Here is a 21,066-nt window from a genome sequence, read left to right on the forward strand (position 1 = left end):
ATTGCATATTTCAATGCCGCATATTTGTGCTCTTTTTATTACCAAATCAGATCACTCGGGAAATCCATGTCCCAAGAGGGCCTAGCATTTCTTTTGCTGTGGTTAGATTATTTTGGACAGTAGTCAGCCAAAGTTTCATGACTCAGTGAAATTTTGATGAGTGCTACAAATGAAGTGTAAAAGAATCAATCATGTCAGGGACCAGGGTTTGACTGGTTGGGCTTTGGAGAAGGGCAAGTGGACCGGTGCCTGAGCTGGAAAATGACAGGAAACTGTAGAATGACATCAGCTATGGCATAGTACAAGTCCTGTTTAATGAAATGGAGAAATCAATGGGCTTCTATAACGGCTTTTAAAACATGGAGCACACCTCGAGACTCCAGTTGTGAATTTAAAAAGGACATATTTCATGCAACCACAGAAGAAACTGGAGTAGAGTTGGAATCCAATCAAAACCAACATCACCCCCTAATATGCAGTGACTAATCTGGCAGTAATAGATGTTATTTTCACTCCTCTCTTCTCAAAGGGTTATGGCTTGAAACTAAAATGAGACCAACTTTGTTTTGTGCTGTGCCTAGGATCTGAATTATTCAAGTTGATTTAATCCAGTCAACAGTTCACTAAATGACACAGAGTCCCCAGAGTCCTGTCCGAGCAGGCAGTGCAGTGATGAAAAGGGTCAATATTAAGTCATAGCCCCACCCTGGAGGCTCTCTGTAATATAACAATCCACAGCAGGTCATGTCCAGAGTCTGTGGTGCTGCAGCAGTTAGTGAAGCTGGAGAGAGGGGAAAACTCTCAGCCCAAGACCCTCTTCACTGTGCCAAGAAGCCCGCAGCATGCGAAAGCTAAAAAATCCAAACTGCGATCATTTGTCACAGGCGCTTTGCACATCTGGAATGTCTCAGTTTGTGCACTCAGAATATCAGACAAGATGGGTGGTGCTCCAAGAGATCAGGGCCACTCTCATGACGGCCGTTCAAAGTCAGCCGGGCTGAAGCTACAACATTCACACGCAGCTGTGTCTTCCCTGGGGTTGCACTTGGGCTGCGGGTGCTAGATCTCACTGTGGAAGCGCCTGCAAATAAATGGTTTTGTCACTGTGTTCACACATTCCTCCAACCAATGAGCCTGCTCTGCCTTATACCTCCATTAGGCTGCCATTCTCACAGCTGACTGCTGACATCACCTCATTACATACACATGGAGCGAATTGATACTCGAAACATAACATTAACATTTAGGTGACAAGGAAATGGACTACAGTAATCCCTGCTGGAGCAAATATTGGAGAAATTATCTAAAGAGGAACATTTCAAGACTTGACTGATGCTTTTGTTCAGTTGGAAACTGCAGGTTTTACTACAGCTCAACTGCTTCAGGAGGCAAATACTTGTACTGATATCTGAGAAGAGCCAATAATTATACATCTATCGATATTCATTTTTCTTTCTACAACTAATAACATAAATCAGCGTTTTTGATAATGTTCCCTTAATATGTGCTTTTTTTTTTTTGGGAGAAATGTACTGAGCATGATAGTTTAAAACATCTTTCGCAATATTTTGTTCGCTGGCATGGAGATATTTGAGATCGAAAAGGTTCACCGAGAGTGGAAAATGAGCCTGCAGATTTGCTAATTAAGAATCATTATGAAATGAATGAAACAACAGAAGAAAGGTAAACACAGCGAATTTCCCTCTGGCTGCTCTGACATTACAAGGATGTTTAACTTAGGGTACCAAGGGAGATGACTACACACACAGACCAATACACCAGGCTCAGAAAGCAAGAGAGTGAGCAGAAGAAAGAGAAAGAAGGAAAGACCGAGGGAGAGAGAGAAAGAGAAGAAACAGGAAAATGTAATTAACACTGTAGTCAGTCGGCCTGGTCTGGTGGAGGTGTTCTTGAATTCTGGGTTGGTTTGTCGGTCTCCGGAGAAAGGCCGGTGGAGCAGGAATGCTGTGTATGGGTGGTCAATTAGTTACAAATTTCAGCTGTGACAGAAGCGTTCTCCTCAGTCCTGGTCCCAAACTCCCTCCTGCCATCCCTGACCTGACCACATCGTATCAGGGCCCAAACCTCATGCTGTGATCTGAGGCATTCCCTGGGTCGCAACATAAAGAAGCTCACTCCATTTAGCCCGAGCTAAATCAACAGCCTTTTACTGTGGTTGCATTGGACTGCCTTACATCGAGGATGTGCCAGAGCTTTTAGCCACTTTTCAGTTTTCCATGCATCCGACATACTTCTGAGAACCAGAACCACTCTGCTTTTTCACTTTCTGCATTTTTGCACAAACTTCCCAGCTTGCCTGAATCCACTCTCTCACTGGACAGTCGTTTTTAACTACAGAAGCCAAACAAAAGCCATACAAGCGGGCAGAAATCAAATATGAACATGGGATAAAAAGGCTTCATTCAGAGTTTCATGAAGAGGGCACTGAAGTGAATCAAGAGTGTCTCCTTGAATGTAAGTGCTGCAGATCGTGCGGTGCTGACAACAACAATGATCAGGTTTTGCAGCTGAGCAATGCTTGACTTTTACTACACTCACTTGAGGAAAAATGAGGATGGCATCACAGCTGCAGCGGGCACCTAGCTGTACGCCTAAATACACACACGTAAACATCCAAGTGTTGAAAGACAAAAACCACGCTGTGGATCATACCATATTGCTGTCGGTAATCTGGTGATTAACACTGTTATCAATCATCCTCTGAGATCCAGTCACACTATGCCCACTGGGACTTCGACATGATTAGTGTGAGACGTTTCATGTGCCAAGAACAAAGGCACGTCAGACCTTTACTTACATCTTCACTCGCATGTGGATCATTTCTACTGACTACAATTATAACATAACATTAAAAAAACATATATTTCCTGTTTTTGGCAGTATGAGGCATGCAGGGGTGTGATAGTCTATAGGAATATTTTTTGCACGCATGACACAGAACACTTACATATGCACTTGTTCACCACCAAAATATGCATCTATATCTTTCTGGCTGTGTGTACGTGCAGACGATTGTGCTGATTACAATGAATGCGCTCCAATACATTTGTCCCACTGTGTGTGCGTGCCAATTTGCACAGCCGTGTGTGTGTGGGAGTTCAGGACAGGAAATGTAAAGGTTGAGGTAGTTCCTTGGAAACAAAGGCTCCGGCATCTCCACATGAGCCCTTTCCTTTCATAGGCGCCCGAGGCTCCTGTCCACATCACTGTAACGCTTGAGAGGGAACATCCTGGAGCTGCCACCCCCACCTTTCCCTTCACCTTCTACAGACGGCCTGACCTATAGCACATGACAGTCAGATAGCTTAGAACGTGTCCAACTTTGTGACACACAATCGGCTTTCGGAGTAAGACTCTGTCAGACTGGGTGGCTCATTTCTGAACTTGAGACTAATGATAAGAAATGCTGGCCATGATCTGGTTTTCCTCAGCTGTCACTGCACAAGAACCCATGACTCCCCAGTGTCTCACCAACCCCATCAACCTCACAAACCCCTCAGTGCTCTGTTACAATCTTATCTCTCTGGCCCTCACCTTACAATTTGTATCATCATCTTCACTCCCTCTCCCCTTCTCCATCTTTCATCTCTCCACTATTTCCGTGCTCTTGCTCTCTGTTTTACTGGCCCAAATGAAAATTGAGTCATAACTTCCTGACGGCACTGTTCAAAGGTCACCCCCCTCTTCTCTCTCTGTGGTCCCCGCCCCCTTCCCTCCTCTCCCTTTTGGGAGGCCCCTCGTCCAACACGCCTAGCAGTGCATTCCACAGACAGTGGGAGCACTTTCAAACGCTGCACAAGCATAGCAGACCACCTCTCACAGCGGCACGCAGGGCGACTGAGCCGCGGCCTCAGCTGCCACCAGGCCTCAGCACTAGGCTCAAGCCCTGCCAAGGAGAGCTTTGACTGGGACAAAATTGCAATGTAGCAGCAACAGAGTCTGTGTGATGACAAGAAGAAAGCAACTGTGGCTCTCAAGAAGCAGAGTGATAACTGTTCAGTATTAGCCACCTCCAAGCTGCTGAAACCAGCTTCAAGTAAAACCGTCGTGCCAGAGTGGGGCCTCTCCTGTCTGTGCTGGGAGGCTGGCAGCTGTGATAGTGGGGTGCAGGCCTCGGAGCACCTTTTCGTCTGACCCCCAAATCCTCGAGGTCTCCACTACGCTGATGTACAGCTCTGGTTTCAGCCTCCCAAGGCTTCCTTTGCAATTTGGCTCTCAAAACATTAATGTTTTGGTACATGGTCACATACCACAACACACCGAATGCACAATGCTGTAAGGAACAACAGGCAGCTAATCTATTACTTGACCAGCACAAATTGGGTGTTGGACTGAACTATTCCCCTTGCACGTTTCCATCAGTAAAGACATCAATTATTGTCTACACCAAGGCATTGTATTGGAAAATTTAAACATCTGTTTAAAAGCAGTCAAAAATATTTACATTTACATGCCATATACTTTTTTCTGGAAGCATTTGAATCCATCTTCTTCATTAAATATGTTTTACAATAAAACATAACATACTGTATGCAGTATACAGTACACAACACATCTCTATTTCTTTGTAAAATCATTTGTCTTGGACATCACTATGGAGTTAATTTCTTAAATTATTCTGACATAATACTAAAGAGTATACTGCAATAAATTGATTTAAAAAATAGATGTACTGTGGTAATTAAACATCAGCACATGCCTGGTTAAATCAGAAACACTTGTATTGACAGTAATGCTTGGTATCAAACCTGTATCAGAAGCACAAGGACATCTTCCCGGCCCTCTGCGAAACCTGCGTTGCTGTGGAATATCTGGGACTGGGTCTTCCGCCACTGCACTGCCATGTGCTGGACACCCCCTGTTTCTCACCAGAAACAAAAACAACACAGTATTTTTACAAAGTGAAATTATAGACACAAGGGTCAAGATAGCAGTGTGGGTCACAGGTAATGATAACAATAATGAATTTTATATAGTAGTACTACAGTGTTACAAGGTCCTTTACAAAGGAAAGCAAAAAGTTTAACAAAACAAAAACAAATCCGGAAACATGGAAAAGAAACATATTTTTATGTGATGACTAGTGATTTTAGTGATTTAGTCTTAAGCATTGAAACAAGGGGGAAAAAACAGTATTGCAGTATCAATATAAATCATGTAGAATAGCATAGGTGTACCAACCAAAACCATGCATATTCACCAAAAGGATGGGCACATATTTACAAATCTCTTGTTTGTAGGATCAGGTGCATCAACATAATTTCAAGGGTCCTGATATTTCATCAGAGTAATGACATGTACTGTTGTAATTAAGGTCTCACACCAATAGAAGGGATCTGATTTAGGAAATCTGAGGAAAGTGCTGTTTTCACGTGTGTGAGCACAGACAGGTATGTCTCTCTCCTTTTGGTAGGCCTCCATTGTTAGTCTCCAGTCGTGCCTGGGTGCTGTGATTATCAATGCACACATCTGGATGGACTTAGTCAAGGAATCCTATAAAGAACCTAATGGGCTCTTCTAACATTTTTTGAAGACTGATTAAGAGCCGTTTCAGATCTTGTTCACATCAATGAGTTCCATCTGTGATTTATTTAAATTTTCACTGAATTCTTCTATCTACGTCGCCTGCTCCCTTTCAGTGTAACAAGGTTTTGGGGAAAAGAGGAATGCTCTGCAGGTAGTGTGCAAGACTGCACAATAATTGATAATGGGGCAGGTCAGATACCTGGATAAACAGAGGGCTGCTCAGTCACGGACAAATGAAGCATGCACGATCCCTTTTTGGCTTTTTCCTCCACGTGCATGAAAACTCTTAAAGCTCCCACAGATACGGTCACAAATTCACAAATTTCCTTTAAAAAATATGTTTGCAACACTTGCCTCCAGTCGTTCTAACCATAAAATAAACCCAATTCTTGAAGTTACGCCAGCATGAAAGACAAATTCACACCTTGCTCATGAGCTCAGTTACACCCTGCACACACTGTCTGAAGTAGCAAACACAGCCTACCTCGGGTTTAAGGCCTATTTGCCTTCCAATACTGTGACCCTTATGTTTTATGAGGGAGACTAACACCATGAACTACATTTGTTACAAATTAGGCTTCCTAGTGCCGTAAAGTTGGCACCTGCCACTTCAAACCTTTGAAAAGGAGGAGGCCATTGATAAACGAGTGGGGAGGAATTATATGATTAATAGCTAAGTTAGCTACACCTGCTCAAACTGCTGACAATAAGGTATCGTAGTCACATGAAAGAGCTGCTGTGGTTTGTTAACAAATTCTAATTTTACCATTCATTGGAAGTAAACTGGTGTACATCAGAAACACGGCCAGGTTTTCTTACCGTTCAAAACCGCATTTGGTTGAAAAACGGGTCAAACTCGGTAAAACTATGTTTGTTTGTTTTCTTTTTTGTTCACTTCAGGTGAAGCAGCTGCCGTCGTTTAACCACACGATGTCGCCAGAATCAACGGTCCGCCGACGTCGGTGCTGCATTCAGGGACCCCTCGTTACATCCTCTTTCTGCGGCTACCGAAATGCACAGCTGCTCGTTACAGCTGCTCCTTGTTACAACAGTGTCTGAAACAAATACAGAATCCGAATTTATAGCAACTTTTAACCTATCCTAAATCCCTTGCATTTATCTAAAATTGTTTTATTTATTTTATATTTTAATTCCGATAGTCATGAAGATACACTAATACTCCCGGATATGACGGCATGAGCACAGGAACCAAACTTCAGCTTGTAGCTTCAACTGTAGCACAACAGCTAAATCCAAAATAAAGGCGTTCAGTGGCACGTTATCTTGTGTATTCCCGCTGTCGACGTCGATATGCAACACTAGGCAGGATTTATATACAGAGGTAACAGTCAAACTGGACTTTACTCTTACATTTGTGGAAATTAATTGTCATTTTTGCGGTTCCGCTATTCAGCCAAATTGTTTTCCTTAGCATCCAGCTAGCAGTAACAGCACAGTCTGCTTACCGATTTATATATTTAAAAAAAATTGACGCAGTATTGCATTGAAGAATTAACGCCGGTTGGATTTTAAACACATGATAAACTCACATCTATAAGCAGATTTGATTCTTTGTCATAATGAAAACAAGATGCAGTATGGCTTATAAAGGAAACAAAGTGCAAATACAATTTGACATAACACTGTATCATTGATTGCTGATGTATGTTTGATTATCAGAGGAATGGTCTGACTACAGCGGCACCAGTAAAGATGCACAGCCGTCTGCAGGAGCTGAAGAAGGAAGAGGAGACTCTCCTCAAAATCAAAGTGATGCTACAAGACCAACTGAACAGGTTGAAGGTGAATCAGGCTGCAGAACAGGGCTGCGTTTGTGTACAGGTTTGTGATACTTGTGGCTAATATATACTCTTGTGTTCATTTTGTGTTTCAGTTCGAAGAGGGAGCCTTGAGATCCATCATTAATGCTCAAACAGAAGAAGGAGCCTCTGAACGCCTCTCCCCTGAAACTGAGGTAAGGGATTAGCCTACATACCAGAGAAAACATGAGGGAACAACACTGCTAAATGTTGGAAGCTCACAATCTTTCATAAGATATCTCAGCTGAAGCTTTGCTTGTGTTTGCTGGTTATCACACTCAAGTTGTTTTTATGAAGTTGTTCATTATATAGAATTAGATGTTTGTGCTAGAGATGTTACAGTGTCCTGTAGCATCCTGTTGCTTCAGAAACCTCAGTGTACTGTTAAACTAAGATTTGCATGTTTAAGTAACGACTAAGTGAAAGGTTGTTTTTTATTCTCCTAACTGTAACTAATATTTCATGTAGGGCCTCCTACTTAGATTTAGCCTACAAGGTTTAATTTTTGTTTATGTTTTCTCATTCACTGTCATTGTTTCAGGTTCATGTTAACCTTGACGATGAGAGTGAGATCAATCAAACCAAACTGCTACTGAATGCCGCTGTAGATTATGATATGGAGGAGGAGGAGGAGGAGGAAGACGACGATGAGGAGGAAGATGAGGATGACGAAGAAGCGGATGAAGATGATCTCAGATTTGTGCCTGAGGAGGAGGAGGAGGAGGATGATTACTGAGATTCTCAGCGTTTCATTGGGCTTCTATGTTTGCACCACCGGAGAAGAACCACATGTAAAAGGACAGCTGTTTATTTCTTCACCTGTTTTGTACTATCACTTATGAAGTTTAATTTATTTAGATGGGGTTAGTAGCAGTTATAGTGTGATGACGTGTGGTGCTACCAGTATCCTCTCCTTTGCCTGAATTAAGGCCTGTCAGCAGGATTTGAGACTATGTTAGAGTTCGTGTGTCAAATTTTGTGAGATATATCTCACTGAAATGCAGTAAGACAGTGTTATTAGGTACTTCTAGCTTACTACATATATTGTGCATTTTGAAGATAAACTGAGCAGAAGTTGACGTGAGAATTACATTTTGAGATGTGTCTGATAGTATGAAAATGTATGGCTGGGCCATATAAGAATATAGTGTGTATGCACTATGTAAGAACTGATAATTGTAAGCACAAAATAAAATGTTTTGCATATGGTTCAAGGTATATAAAAAGGTTTTTTCTTTGTGCAACACTTGAAGAAAGAAACAGATTTGGTGAGCGGAAACAGGCAGGATAAGCCTTTAGATGAAGATAGATAAATGATTACATTTATGGTGATGTGTGATCTGGTGTAGAATCCAGTTATCTTGAGGATGAATACCAACATAGGCCCTTGTTTATCCATGCAGAGAATATCAGAGTGTGCCACACCAATACAGTACATCCTTCCTTCATTAAAGGAATTGGATTTTTACTGCCTGACTTTCTAACAGGTCACCTGAGTGCTCACAGTTTCAGCTGAGTCTTCATCTTTTTGAAAAGATCAAAGTGAATAAAACTAAAGGACCAGTAGAGGAACATTATCATAATGTGCAAATGAATTTTGAAGTTTTAAGATTATTCCAGCTCCTCCTAGGTCCTAGGTGAATGATTTCTAATATCCTCACATTTTCATAGGCCTAAAGCCCTGTTGACTAGGACATAAACATCACAACACAACTGGCAATTAAAACTATCAAAATTATTGGGAATGTAACTGGGCTAGCTTATGATCCACAGTAGTTTGGGTGTAAGCCTTTGAGAGGTGATGATGGAAAATTTATGCATTTGTGTGAACGTATAAACATTATGAGCTCTGTACAGAAAAATACCCACATGTAATATCACTTTTGTTGACTTCTCTTCTGTCATAATCATCTCATCAGATGAATTACTCACTAACAGACCTCAGAAAAAAGTTGTAAATGTCCAAACATCCCAATCGGTATGCAGACAAGTAAATATTAAAAAAAAATCACAATCATAACTGTAAAATGTGCTGAGCAGTTAGGTAAGCCCATCGTGTAATAACCTGACAACTGTGTCACAGGTCTTTTTCTTTAGATTTCAGTGCATCCAGACCTAAAGAAACTCTTATCTCACCAAAACACAGACAATCTTCCAACAATCCTTCATGTCAAGTGTTGAAATGCTGCAGAGAGGTACCAGTAGCTGGTAACTGTCTCTGATGACAGACTCATATTTGGTGACTCAGTGGTGTCTTTACTAACTATATATATGAAAATACTATGAAGAAGATCACACACACATTAATATTGCCAAAACACAGATTCCCTGCACCTTGAAAACTTGCTTGGGACAGATAAAGTGTTTTGAAACTAAATTTTAGTATTGCACGAGCATGTTTCCAAACATGCAGTAATGTTTGTCACATATGATGAGTGTTTACGGACAATAAGAGAATACATCTTGTTTCTCAATTAAGGTAATACCTACATTAAATTGTCCTGACTTGACCCAGGCGAATGGGTAATGCAGTGCAAACACTTTCCACTCACAAACCATTCAGCATTTTCTAAACATCTAAAACAATACAGTGAGCCTCACAAAGAGGGCAGCTTTCACACTGACAGCAGGGACAGCTCTGGAGAAGGGTGGTGCTCCACCAGGCAACATACAATAGAGACTCCACCAATAGATATATACAGCTTTCTACATGGTCTGCTATGCCAGGAGAGCTCTCAGTCACCCAGGGACCTGGGCTCAGCACACACCTGTTGCAAATGAATTCTTCTTAAGGTATGTTGCCGATTGGACTTTAATTCTGTACATTTGCTGATGTGAATAAAAATGTATTATAATTATTTTCCCTTTTTGCATGAGTGATTTGAGATAAATATTTGTAGATGGAATAATACTGAAAAAGATGCAAATGAAAGAAAATTATGTAGGGGAAAAACAGACCAGAACAGAAATGAATAGTTCAATTAGTATTCACAATTTCAGGCACATTTGAAATTTATTGATATATTTCTGATTTAAAGCTTGAAATGATCATAGTATAGTGTCTTCAGTTTTGCATGCTATGATAAATTAAATGCATTACAACCATATCAGTTTTTTTTTTTAGGATGATAAGAGTAAAAATGTAATGCAAATATGCAATAAAATGGAAATTATTTGCAAAGAACTATGAGTATTTTCCACTGATAGATTAACAATGCAACATGTAGCATTCATTTTGCATATAATATACTGTATGGTCAAATAACGGGGTTATGACGTGTTCCAGTTTACATTGAATCTATATGCATGGAAAGATTCATCTGTTGTGCACCGTAAATATATCAACCTCTCCAACATCAACTTTGCTTACAGAGGTGAAACCACAGTTTGTATGGGTTCTGACTGCCTCAGCAAGATGAGCTTACACTCCATTGAGTTTGAATAGGGGTATTTGGCTCTGCATTAGGGACATGGGACCCCCACTGTGCATCACAGTGGATGCTTCCAGAGTGTATACTGTGATCATATTTAATAAAAAAAAAATTGTCCCTTGTACTATTACATATAATTTATAGAGAAGGGAGATGTAAGGATGTGTGGTTCTGGCTACAACAACCCATACTCATTACTCTTGTCTTGTCTCTTGTCTATGTGCAGGCGTCAGTGACTGGAGTAGAACCAGACAGGGACTGAGCTGCAGGTTCAGGAGTACCATGATGCCCCGCTGTGCATTCAGTGTGTGCCATGTGTTTATGTTGGTGCTGTGTCTGTCTGCGGCTGAGGACTTCGACTGGACAAAGAACGACCACGGCTCCTTCTATTATGGCACTTTTCCAGCTGGTACTTTTTTTGTTTCGTTTTGTTTTTTTGCAGTGGAGTAGGCGCAGGATATTTTAATTATAATCATTAGGAGCTGGTCAGAATTGAATGGTTGTTGCCAATGTTGTATTCATCAGGATTTTCGTGGGGTGCCGGCAGTTCAGCCTATCAAACAGAAGGAGCCTGGGACAAAGATGGAAAAGGACTGAGCATCTGGGACGTGTTCAGCCATAAGAAAGGCAAAATCCAACAAAATGAAACTGGGGATTCTTCCTGTGAGGGCTACTACAGAGTCAAGGTGGGGTGATCATCATGTGTGGTGGTTGCCTGAGAGATATGGAGAAAACAAGGGAAAAAATATTTCAATCCACTGTGTGTGTCTTTGTTGCACAGGATGATGTTTCTTTGATGAAGGAGCTGAAGCTCAACCACTATCGCTTCTCCATCTCCTGGCCGAGACTCATCCCCACTGGCATAAAGTGTGAGTAACTGTTGTTGACCGAAGTCCACTCATGTGCAACTATCTGCTAATTTCTAAATCTGAACTGTATCTACATTTTTATCACCATCCTCAGCTGACCATATAAATGAGAAAGGAATACAGTACTATGACGAACTGATCGACCATCTGCTGGAGAATAAGATCACGCCCATCGCCACTCTGTATCACTGGGATCTTCCCCAGGTTGGTCCAAAATACTTATGACCACCAACTTTAACTGCAGTGGTTTTCAATTATGGTAGCCAACTATCCTTCAAAACTAGTATTATTTAACCCTCTGCTTTTCTAGGTTTTACAAGAAAAATATGGTGGATGGCAGAATATAAGCATGGTGAACCATTTCAATGAGTTTGCCAACCTGTGCTTTGAGAGATTTGGTAACCGCATCAAGTATTGGATCACCTTCAACAATCCATGGGTAGGCTCAAAATAAACAACCACCTTGTGATATGTGAATTTACTTCTTCTTTTTTAATCATTGAACTTGGGAAAACATGTATTTACCTGAAACTGTTCTCCACTACAGTCTGTGGCAGTTGAAGGCTATGAGACGGGTGAGCATGCTCCTGGACTCAGGCTGAGGGGAACAGGGGCGTACAGAGCTGCTCACCACATAATCAAGGTATGAGAATACAACTGTGTTCTATTATAGTTTCAAAAGCACTTAGCAACATCTGTTATATATGATATATATCTGCAATTTATAAAAATATTTTTTTTTATAGGCACATGCTAAAGTTTGGCACACGTATGACACGCAATGGAGGGCAAAACAAAAAGGTAATCTCAATAGCAGCTCTGAAAGTAGCACTGATTTAATTCAGCATATGGCTCTGAACTGTAGCGTCTGTTTGAGTGTTGACAGCTGCTGTGAATATCTGCAGGTATGGTTGGCATCTCTCTGTCCGGTGATTGGGGAGAGCCTGTGGACATCAGCAACCAGAAAGACATTGAAGCAGCTGAGAGATATGTCCAATTCTACCTGGGCTGGTTTGCCACACCCGTCTTTCATGGAGACTACCCTCAAGTAATGAAAGACTTCATTGGTAGGTTGAAATGCAACAAGCAGTCAATCAGTTGAGCAGTATTAGTCATTGTTGAGTTAGCTAAAGGGCTGGTTGTTGTGACTCTGTATGCAGGGAGAAAGAGTGTCCAGCAGGGCCTGGGGACATCTCGACTGCCTACGTTTTCTCCCCAAGAGAAGAGCTACATCAAAGGGACCTGTGACTTCCTCGGCATCGGCCATTTCACCACCCGCTACATCACCCAAAAGAACAACCCATCAACCCGCAGCAGCAGCAGCTACTTCAGTGACCGCGATCTGGCCGAGCTGGTCGACCCACGGTGGCCTGACCCCGGGTCAGAGTGGCTCTACTCTGTGCCCTGGGGTTTCAGACGTCTGCTCAATTTTGTCAAGGTAACGGAAAAGGATTGACAGTAGGCTAGTTGTATCTTCTATGCAATTGCATAAAAAATTGACTGTACATCATTCTGATTGGTTCCTTTGTCAGGCTCAGTATGGAAACCCAATGATTTATGTGACTGAGAATGGAGTCTCTGAGAAGATGTTATGCACAGAGCTATGCGATGACTGGAGGATACAGTACTATAAAGACTACATCAATGAGATGCTAAAAGGTGAATGAGCTCATGCATACGGTATAGCAAAATCAAAAGAAAGTGTATCGGTCTGACCTGGTGACTAATCTAAAGTCTGTGTGTTCCCGCCATGGTGTAACGCAGCGATCAAAGATGGAGTCAATGTGAAGGGCTACACCGCATGGTCCCTGCTAGACAAATTTGAGTGGGACGAAGGCTACTCCGAGAGGTTTGGCTTGTACTATGTGGACTTCAGGAACAAAAACAAGCCTCGCTATCCCAAAGCTTCTGTTCAGTTTTACAAGCGCGTCATCACCTCCAATGGATTTCCCAATCAGAGAGAGGTGAGAGATATTGGGTGGTGCGTGGACCGACTTTCAGTCCTTCTTCTTTGAAGCATCTTTAACATTCAAAATGCAGATTAACTAATTTTCTGTGGAATAAAGACATTCAAATATTTGTTAGTACTGTATAACAAATTAAGTAAATAATGATTATAACTGCATTGTAAACCCTCACAGGTTGAGAACTGGAGGAGGAAGGCGATCGAGACCTGTTCTTCTAGCAACCAGCTCCTAGCAGCAGGTTAGTTAATCTCAAACATCCCTGACTTTGTTTACCAGAGTTCAGAGGTGAACAACTAGCTGGGGTAAACAAATAAAGATTCTGCCCTAAATATCAAAAACCTGCCATCAGAATTTACTGCAGTAGATCTATAAATTATAATTTGACTTGAATACGTGTCGCTGTTCTTTAGGCACCACAGAAAACACATGGACAAATTCTTAGTTAAATAAGAAGGCTGTAAATATCAACCAGAATGAACAAAATCTCCAACAGAGTAGTATCTGAGGTATCTTCTTTGTTTGCCCCTCCAGCTAGAAGAAAATCCAAGGAACATGCAGAAATGGCAAAGGTTTGGCCAGTGCATGATGAAGTTTAGAACTTAATGGTATATGTCTTTCTTTAATGTCACTTCTCATTTGTGTTGCTTTGTGATTTTGTGGTTTGAAATATGACTAACACAGTGTAGGCCTCTGCAGTTTAACACTAACACGTGCATTTAAAATGAGCTTGTGCTCCTTCTAAAGAGTGTGCAGCCAACTACCTCACTTAACTCCAAGTTTTACCAGTGTGCCTGAATCTCATTTGCAACCTACAACGGCCCTTTTGATTTCACAGCAGCTTCGACAACAAAAACTCAGTAAACGTAAAGCTGATGAGTGAATTTCTGCCCACAGGGGGTTTCAGAAAGCAGAACTAATAATGGCACCTGTGAAACTGCTTCTGATAAATATTAATTGACTGTAGGAAACATCTCATCATGAGCTTTTGGACTCATGCTAACAGTAAAAAACATTTCAGATGAATTTTATTTTACTTTTTTTCCAAGTTATCCGGCTGTGGCATTAATGCTGCTTTCTGCGATATCCCCCAGCAGCTGCATGCAGTTCTCAAAGGGTTAAAGTGCCGTTAATCAACTCTGAGTCATTTCTCTTTCTTTATTAGAGGAACAGCGGAGTACTGCTGCCAATATTCTAAGACTTATACATGGTAAGGAATCACTCATGCTCACTATAAATCAGATAAAAGATGATTTGATTTAGGGGGGGGAAACAATATTAACCCTTTGAGTGCTGTGCTTGAGCATTATTACACGCTTCATAAGCACTGTCTGAACTACACAATAATCCTAGTGAGTTGTTAATGTGTGTGTGTGTGTGTGTGTGTGTGTATGTGTGTGTGCTTTGCAGACCCTTTGACCAGCCACATGGAGATGGTTACTGAGATCGTTGTTCCCACTGTGTGCACCCTCTCTATTTTGCTCAGTGCCATCTTCCTAATGTTCCTGCTGCGGAGGCGGAACTAGAAAGTGTGCATGTTTACAATAACATCCCCACACATACACAAAGACACGCAAACACTCATATTCTTTCATGGCTCATGTGTGAACATAAATACTTTATTTGAACTGAATTTCTAAAGAAGTACTGATTTACTTAATTTGACGTGTAAACAGTGTTTGCCATAAAAATATTGGTTGAGCCTACAATTGTGACATAAGTACAGCCCTGCAACAATTTAGCTTTTTCTTATTAAAATATTGCTGTGGAATACTACCATTGCAAACACACCTTATGATCTACTTGATTTTGTGTTTTTATTTGGTTTAAACCAGGAGTTGCTCAGAAATAACAATGCCATCTGCTATTTAAAATATAAAAAGTAAGCAATACGATGTAATATGATAGTAAAGATATGGATAGGAAACCCCAGACAGGGTCACAGAATATATATACACAAAGAGAAAGCTATAGTATATTAACAGAAAACCCTCTAGTGCTCATTGTAGGTTTTGTGATGCAGTATATTCTATTCGGTATTTGAATACATGTTAATTACTGATGGAAAAATTACATCTATAAAATAAACATCTCCTTATGTTCAGTTGTGTTCTGTGTAATTCCATGCAAAGTAAGTCAGTAAGTAAGACTGCAGCACACCAACGTGGAGCAGAAAGCGGGATCTTCGCTGTCCCCATTCACCGTTTCATTTGCATAATCTAGAAACAGAAAAAAATAAAATAAAATAAAGATGCGCTCAACTAGGGAAATACATGGCTTGCATATTTGTGGAAGTGTACGAAGATCACCTGTTTCAAAGATGACATGATCAACCAGTGGTTTGTCACTGAGCTGTAAGGATGTCCTGACCTCACGAGGACCGTGGCCACTGGACACCTCCACTCCCCACAGAAGTGGCTGCTCTCTGGAACATTACAGATGAGACAATGGCCCATGTTAACATTTTGTAGCTGGCTCTAAAATACACATTCTGTGACCTGATTATAAGAAGGCACCGCTCAATATCGTGGTGAATTCATATTAAAAACCCACTGAAGATATAGTGGGCTTGAATCTCTAATGCTGTATTTGGATGCAGGCAGTGACATTAGAAAACAGTGTGAGAGAAGATGTGCTCCGGCCTGAGCACAACCAATCTCATGAGCACACCTGAACACTGTGGACAACTGGACTTGCTTCTTAAGTAAAATTAAAAAGTAGAAACACGTTTGAATGGGGTGTGACATCCAATCACAGAAATTCTTATTTCTATTCCACACTTTGACACTATCACAGCTGAAAAAAATCACTAGTTTGTTTTACAACATGACTGAGTGGACAAATCTCACAATTTCCTTTAGAAATTTCTTTGAACAAAATAAAGCAGTATGCATGCAAATGGTTGTATGCCTTACTTCTGGTAGAAATGGCTGATCAGGGTGGGTTTTATTTGGAGTTTGAATTCATGTTCTTCATTGTATGGGTATGTTTTGTAGTGCTGCAAACACAACCTATGAGAAAGGAAAGGGGGAAAAAAAGCCATCTAGTTGGTGTACTTTAACACCATCGATGGAAACAGTTCACACACAAACATCACAAGAAAAAGCTGAGTTCATTTACTGTGTGAGAAGGAAGAGCCGGTCGTAGGGCAAAGCCAGGAATGTGCTGCAAGTCACAATTATCTCCAGCAGATGGTGCAGTTTCCTGAGTCGGATCACTTGCTCCTGTAGATCAACCTCTGTACTCACGTAGTAATCCTGAGGAGGAAAGCATTAAAACTCAATATTTTGCCAAGAGTCATTTGAAAATAGCTCTAAGCAAACTGGTCTTAAAACTTACCAAGTGGTTTAGGGTTGTCAGTTCTTCACCTGAGGAAAAAAACAATATATTTAATTATTCACATCACATGCAGTGTGGTAATAATCAATTTGGAAACAACAGAAGAGCGGAGGGATTCAGAATGATAAGTCAGTGGTTACCAATGAGATAGTTAATGTAATCCTTCCTCATCTTGTCCACACCCATCTCTAGCAGCATCTGGATAGGGGTGACGCCTGTGAGAGACACGTGATCGATCTGCTGGTGGTAGGACTGCAGGATGAGCTTGCTGAGGGTGCTACTGCTATCTCTGTGAATCTAGAGGAAGTGACATAAAACAAAGCAAAAAAAATAAAATAAATCTGAACACACACCAAACTTCTTTTCTTAGCGATCATCTCTTTTGAGAAGCTCCATCATCCCATACCCAGGGTTTGATGTTTCCGTATCTCAGCGCTTCAGTGACCAGTTTCAGGCAGTCTCTAATGTCTTGATATGAAGTCACACCTGTGATGGAAAAGATTCAAGAACATTTTTGTCATTGCATTGTTATAATGTAACATCAAATAAAACTTTGAAAAAATAAATAAAATAGGACGCACTCTTTCTCATGCGAACCCACAACTGTTCCACAAAATCCAAATCGCCTCGTTCCAAGAGAGAGTTGAAAATGGAAGTTTCTGCGTCAGACTTCACCTTTGAGTTCTTTAAGAAAAAAAAATATGGAGAAAAGATGAAGAAGCTGGGAAGCTACCACATGTACTACATCTTTTAATTTAGACCATCTCTTGCTTTTAAGACAAGCATACCTCAGCCGTTTTTGCGGCCTGGTCCTGTGGTGTCTTTGCAGTGTTTTGAAGCTCTGAAAGAAGAAAATAACCCTCTTCATTAACAATGAGTGGCAACTGGTAAGTCATAGACAAGGTACATTTGTGAAACAGAACTGAAACCTTCAAGGTAGGCCTTGGTGAGATCCACAGGCGACGTGCTTTCCAAAGGTTCCATCCATTCAGTCTCACCAGTTTTCAAACCATCAGCAAGAGTCTGACATAACAGGAATCTGATATAATTACTTGTTTATTTGTATTAATGCTCAGGGTCGTTCATCTCAGATTACCATGGGACACAAACCTGAAGAAACTCTAGCTCCCTGTACACCTCGAACAATGGGCTTCTCATATCTCCACTTGCAACTTTGATATTCTGCAATTGAACAAATATAAAGCACAGCAAGAATCATCATTTGTGCAAAATGATGAAGGTTATTTTCTCTTGCTGAACAACAACTGCACTGTGATTATGTCTTATTATTATGTCTAGATTTTATGTTTGTTTGGAGACTGCTGTATGTGAAACTGAAGCTTACCAGTGTGGCTGTAGAAGACAGGGGTGGGGTTTCAAGGATACTCTCCACGTGACTCCATTTGAAATCCACTGTCACAGAACTCTGTGACTCAATCATGGTGTTTTCAACGACAGTGGAGCCAAACAAGTTGAACCTGGCACTGCCTTTTATCACCATCTGGAAGCGCAGGCAGTTGGTAAGTGAAGGCATATTCATTTATACCGACATTAAAGAGAGGATGCACACTAACTTACCGAGGATGGGTGATGCCTTTTCTTGTGCTCTTGTTTAAGATCATCTAAGGTTAGGATAGATTTTTTGTCCACTGATGAGCCTAGAAACATTGAAATTGGAATATAACAAAATGTACAAAAGCACACAGGAATTCATGATCATATATTATATACATTTAAAATTCAAAGAGGTATGGAGTATTTGAGCTGTACCTTTGCAGGTAACTGAGTATAATTTTACACCAGATACTTTGTTGCCCACGCAGACTGTTTCAGCTCCAAACCAGGTTGTTCTAGCAGGATCAGACATGTCACATCGTACCCACAGGGGGTGTAAGGCAGGGTTGTTGTCCACAGTGTCCACATTAGCATTTTGAGATAACGTGTACCAAGACAGCAATTGCCTATTTAAGAGAGAGAGAGAGAGAGAGAGAGAGAGAGAGAGAGAGAGAGAGAGAGAGAGAGAGAGAGAGAGAGAGAGAGAGAGAAAATACCACATCTTAATATGTCAGCTACATAGCTTAACTACCAGCATTTGCTGCACTTGAATAAAAATAAGCTTCTTGGTGCTGCCTACCTTGCTTTCATCAGTGTGAGCGGCTGTGGTCCCAGTTCTGTCTTGAGTACACTGGCATCAGCATCAGCATCGCCATCAGCATCAGCATCATCACCAGCATCATCACCAGCACAGTTTGAATACTCAGCTATTCGTTGATCATCATCAGGTTCATTTATTTTCGGCACCTTGTGAAATCCAGAGATAAAATAATAATACATTTTATTTATAGGCGCCTTTCTAAACACTCAAGGACACCGTACATTTGTTAAAAACAGCGCAACACAAACAATAATAAAAAACAAAATTATCAAATCGGGTTAATAAACAACGACACAGTGCAAATGAGGTCAAAGGGAAAAGGCGGTCTTGAACAGATGGGTTTTCAGTTGGGATTTGAAGTGAGGGAGTGAGGTAGTGTTCCTGAGTCCTGGTGGTAGGCTGTTCCAGAGACGGGGAGCAGAGCGGCTGAATGCTCTGCTCCCCATGGTGGTGAGACGGGCAGGTGGGACAGTCAGGTGGATGGAGGAGGAGGATCTGAGAGTGCGGGAGGGCGTGGCAACGTGGAGGAGGTCAGACAGGTAGGGAGGGGCAAGCATGGTCCAGTGGGAAGCATTAGTGAAGGGCTTGAAAAGACTGAAAAGAGCCTTTGTATTTTATTTATTAAGTTACATCTGTTGGTTTGGTAGTGGTGCGTGGCTTGTAATACAGAATGGTGAGAACCGAACAGAAATGCAGGGCTCGTTGAGTATACTATAGCATGTCAAAAAATCTTAAGCAACTGGTGATGCATCGGAATAACCATGCAAAACCATAGATCATACAAGATAAGATCCTCATGCTAGTTTACACATTTCCCTGTCATGTGTGTCTAGTTTCTTAAGACACCCTGTTATGTTTATATTCAGTCACAGCATTTACATTACTCACAGCTTTTTGACAGATGAAGACCGGCTGGTTGCCACAATACATGTTCACCACACCGATTCTGTCTCCATTTGTCTTTAATATTTGGATGTCCTCCTGTAATCAAGCAGATGCCATATCAGAATTGGAGATGAAATTATGGTTTATTTTCATCATGGATTATTCAGATTTCTTTCACAATATCCTTGAGCACAAAGTTACGTCATTTAACTTCTTATTTTTTCTGATCAAGAGTGCAAAAGATAAGGAAAAGCAGCCAATTCTCACTTTTGACAATGTGGAGTGAATTAAAGTTTGACTGTTGCTTTTAAAACATATGTAAAACTCTAGTACATTTCTTGACATCAAACACGACAGCTACATACTGTACGTTACGTTAGTAGCTTATTAGTTATAAAAACTGATGCAGGTTTTACATTAGACAAAATAGACTTACCTCGTATGTGCATGTATCGTTGCTTTCTCCTTCTTGAAGCGATCTGCGGCACAACACAGCTCAAATTATCCAACAAATTAACTGAGCAAGATATGTCGTGGTTGAGGTTGCTAAGTTTTTATCAGGTATTTCACGTTAACGTTAGCCAAAAGGACAAAGAAATTAACATGATATAATCGAAACTCACCGAAGAACATTGAAAAACTCCTTAGCTCGTGATATCGTCTTTAAACCCATCGCACAATCGCACAGTGGTTGTTATGTTACAGAGCCAACTGTGTAGACGACAAAGGGAAAAGAATTTAACAAGTTTTTCTCTGCTACTGTTGACGTTTTGACGGCCCCGCGCTCACTTAAATATCGACGTCATGAGGTCACAGGTTACCGTTCTGTCGTCATAAGTTTTAAATAAGATAAAATAAATATATAAAATATAAATAAAGTCATAAAGTGTGTATATTGTGGTGTATATACACGAGCAAACAAGTGTAAGCAAGTTAAAACAAAAAAATAAATTTAATAAAAAAATATTTTGAAAGTAGTTCGGTCTTTACGCGTATTCTTCGCCAACATGGAGTGAAGAAATAGTCCCCACCATGGCAAGTAATTTTAAAAGTGTT

General features: G+C 40.9%; 3 protein-coding genes across 7 annotated transcripts; 2 read left to right on the forward strand and 1 right to left on the reverse strand.

The window, feature by feature from the left end:
* The first annotated feature begins 6,742 nt into the window (after positions 1–6,742).
* snapc5 (small nuclear RNA activating complex, polypeptide 5) lies at positions 6,743–8,576 on the forward strand. Its single transcript, XM_085779032.1, has 4 exons — positions 6,743–6,889; positions 7,228–7,350; positions 7,442–7,522; positions 7,909–8,576. The coding sequence occupies exons 2-4, from the start codon at positions 7,261–7,263 to the stop codon at positions 8,101–8,103; spliced, it is 366 nt and encodes a 121-aa protein (XP_085635158.1). The 5' UTR covers positions 6,743–6,889; positions 7,228–7,260; the 3' UTR covers positions 8,104–8,576.
* A 1,442-nt stretch (positions 8,577–10,018) lies between these two features.
* lctlb (lactase-like b) lies at positions 10,019–15,588 on the forward strand. 5 transcript variants are annotated; one of them, XR_015035994.1, is made up of 16 exons: positions 10,038–10,160; positions 11,025–11,207; positions 11,324–11,484; positions 11,580–11,667; positions 11,762–11,871; positions 11,978–12,106; positions 12,215–12,310; positions 12,414–12,468; positions 12,573–12,734; positions 12,828–13,105; positions 13,200–13,326; positions 13,432–13,631; positions 13,809–13,872; positions 14,166–14,239; positions 14,797–14,841; positions 15,042–15,588. XR_015035994.1 is itself a non-coding variant. In XM_085779019.1 (15 exons), the coding sequence occupies exons 2-15, from the start codon at positions 11,081–11,083 to the stop codon at positions 15,155–15,157; spliced, it is 1,758 nt and encodes a 585-aa protein (XP_085635145.1). In that variant the 5' UTR covers positions 10,038–10,160; positions 11,025–11,080; the 3' UTR covers positions 15,158–15,588. The 5 variants fall into 5 exon arrangements, 4 of the variants coding, with proteins under 4 accessions (XP_085635147.1, XP_085635145.1, XP_085635148.1 ...); XM_085779019.1 differs by lacking the exon at positions 14,166–14,239; XM_085779022.1 differs by lacking the exon at positions 14,797–14,841 and having other exon boundaries at positions 15,042–15,426.
* Positions 15,218–20,808, reverse strand: zwilch (zwilch kinetochore protein). Its single transcript, XM_085779035.1, has 18 exons — positions 20,634–20,808; positions 20,447–20,489; positions 20,014–20,106; positions 19,105–19,271; positions 18,741–18,931; positions 18,549–18,628; positions 18,316–18,471; positions 18,081–18,152; positions 17,900–17,993; positions 17,759–17,811; positions 17,552–17,654; positions 17,377–17,456; positions 17,111–17,267; positions 16,971–16,999; positions 16,752–16,888; positions 16,547–16,642; positions 15,941–16,056; positions 15,218–15,850 (listed from the first exon to the last, which is right to left on the reverse strand). Exons 1-18 carry the CDS (start codon positions 20,681–20,683, stop codon positions 15,768–15,770), a joined length of 1,800 nt encoding a protein of 599 aa, XP_085635161.1. The 5' UTR covers positions 20,684–20,808; the 3' UTR covers positions 15,218–15,767.
* Between the last annotated feature and the right edge of the window lie 258 nt (positions 20,809–21,066).

The sequence above is a fragment of the Trachurus japonicus genome, chromosome 6 (genome assembly GCF_045865225.1).
Source record: "Trachurus japonicus isolate A0001 chromosome 6, Traja_1.0".
Taxonomy (NCBI): Eukaryota; Metazoa; Chordata; class Actinopteri; order Carangiformes; family Carangidae; genus Trachurus; species Trachurus japonicus.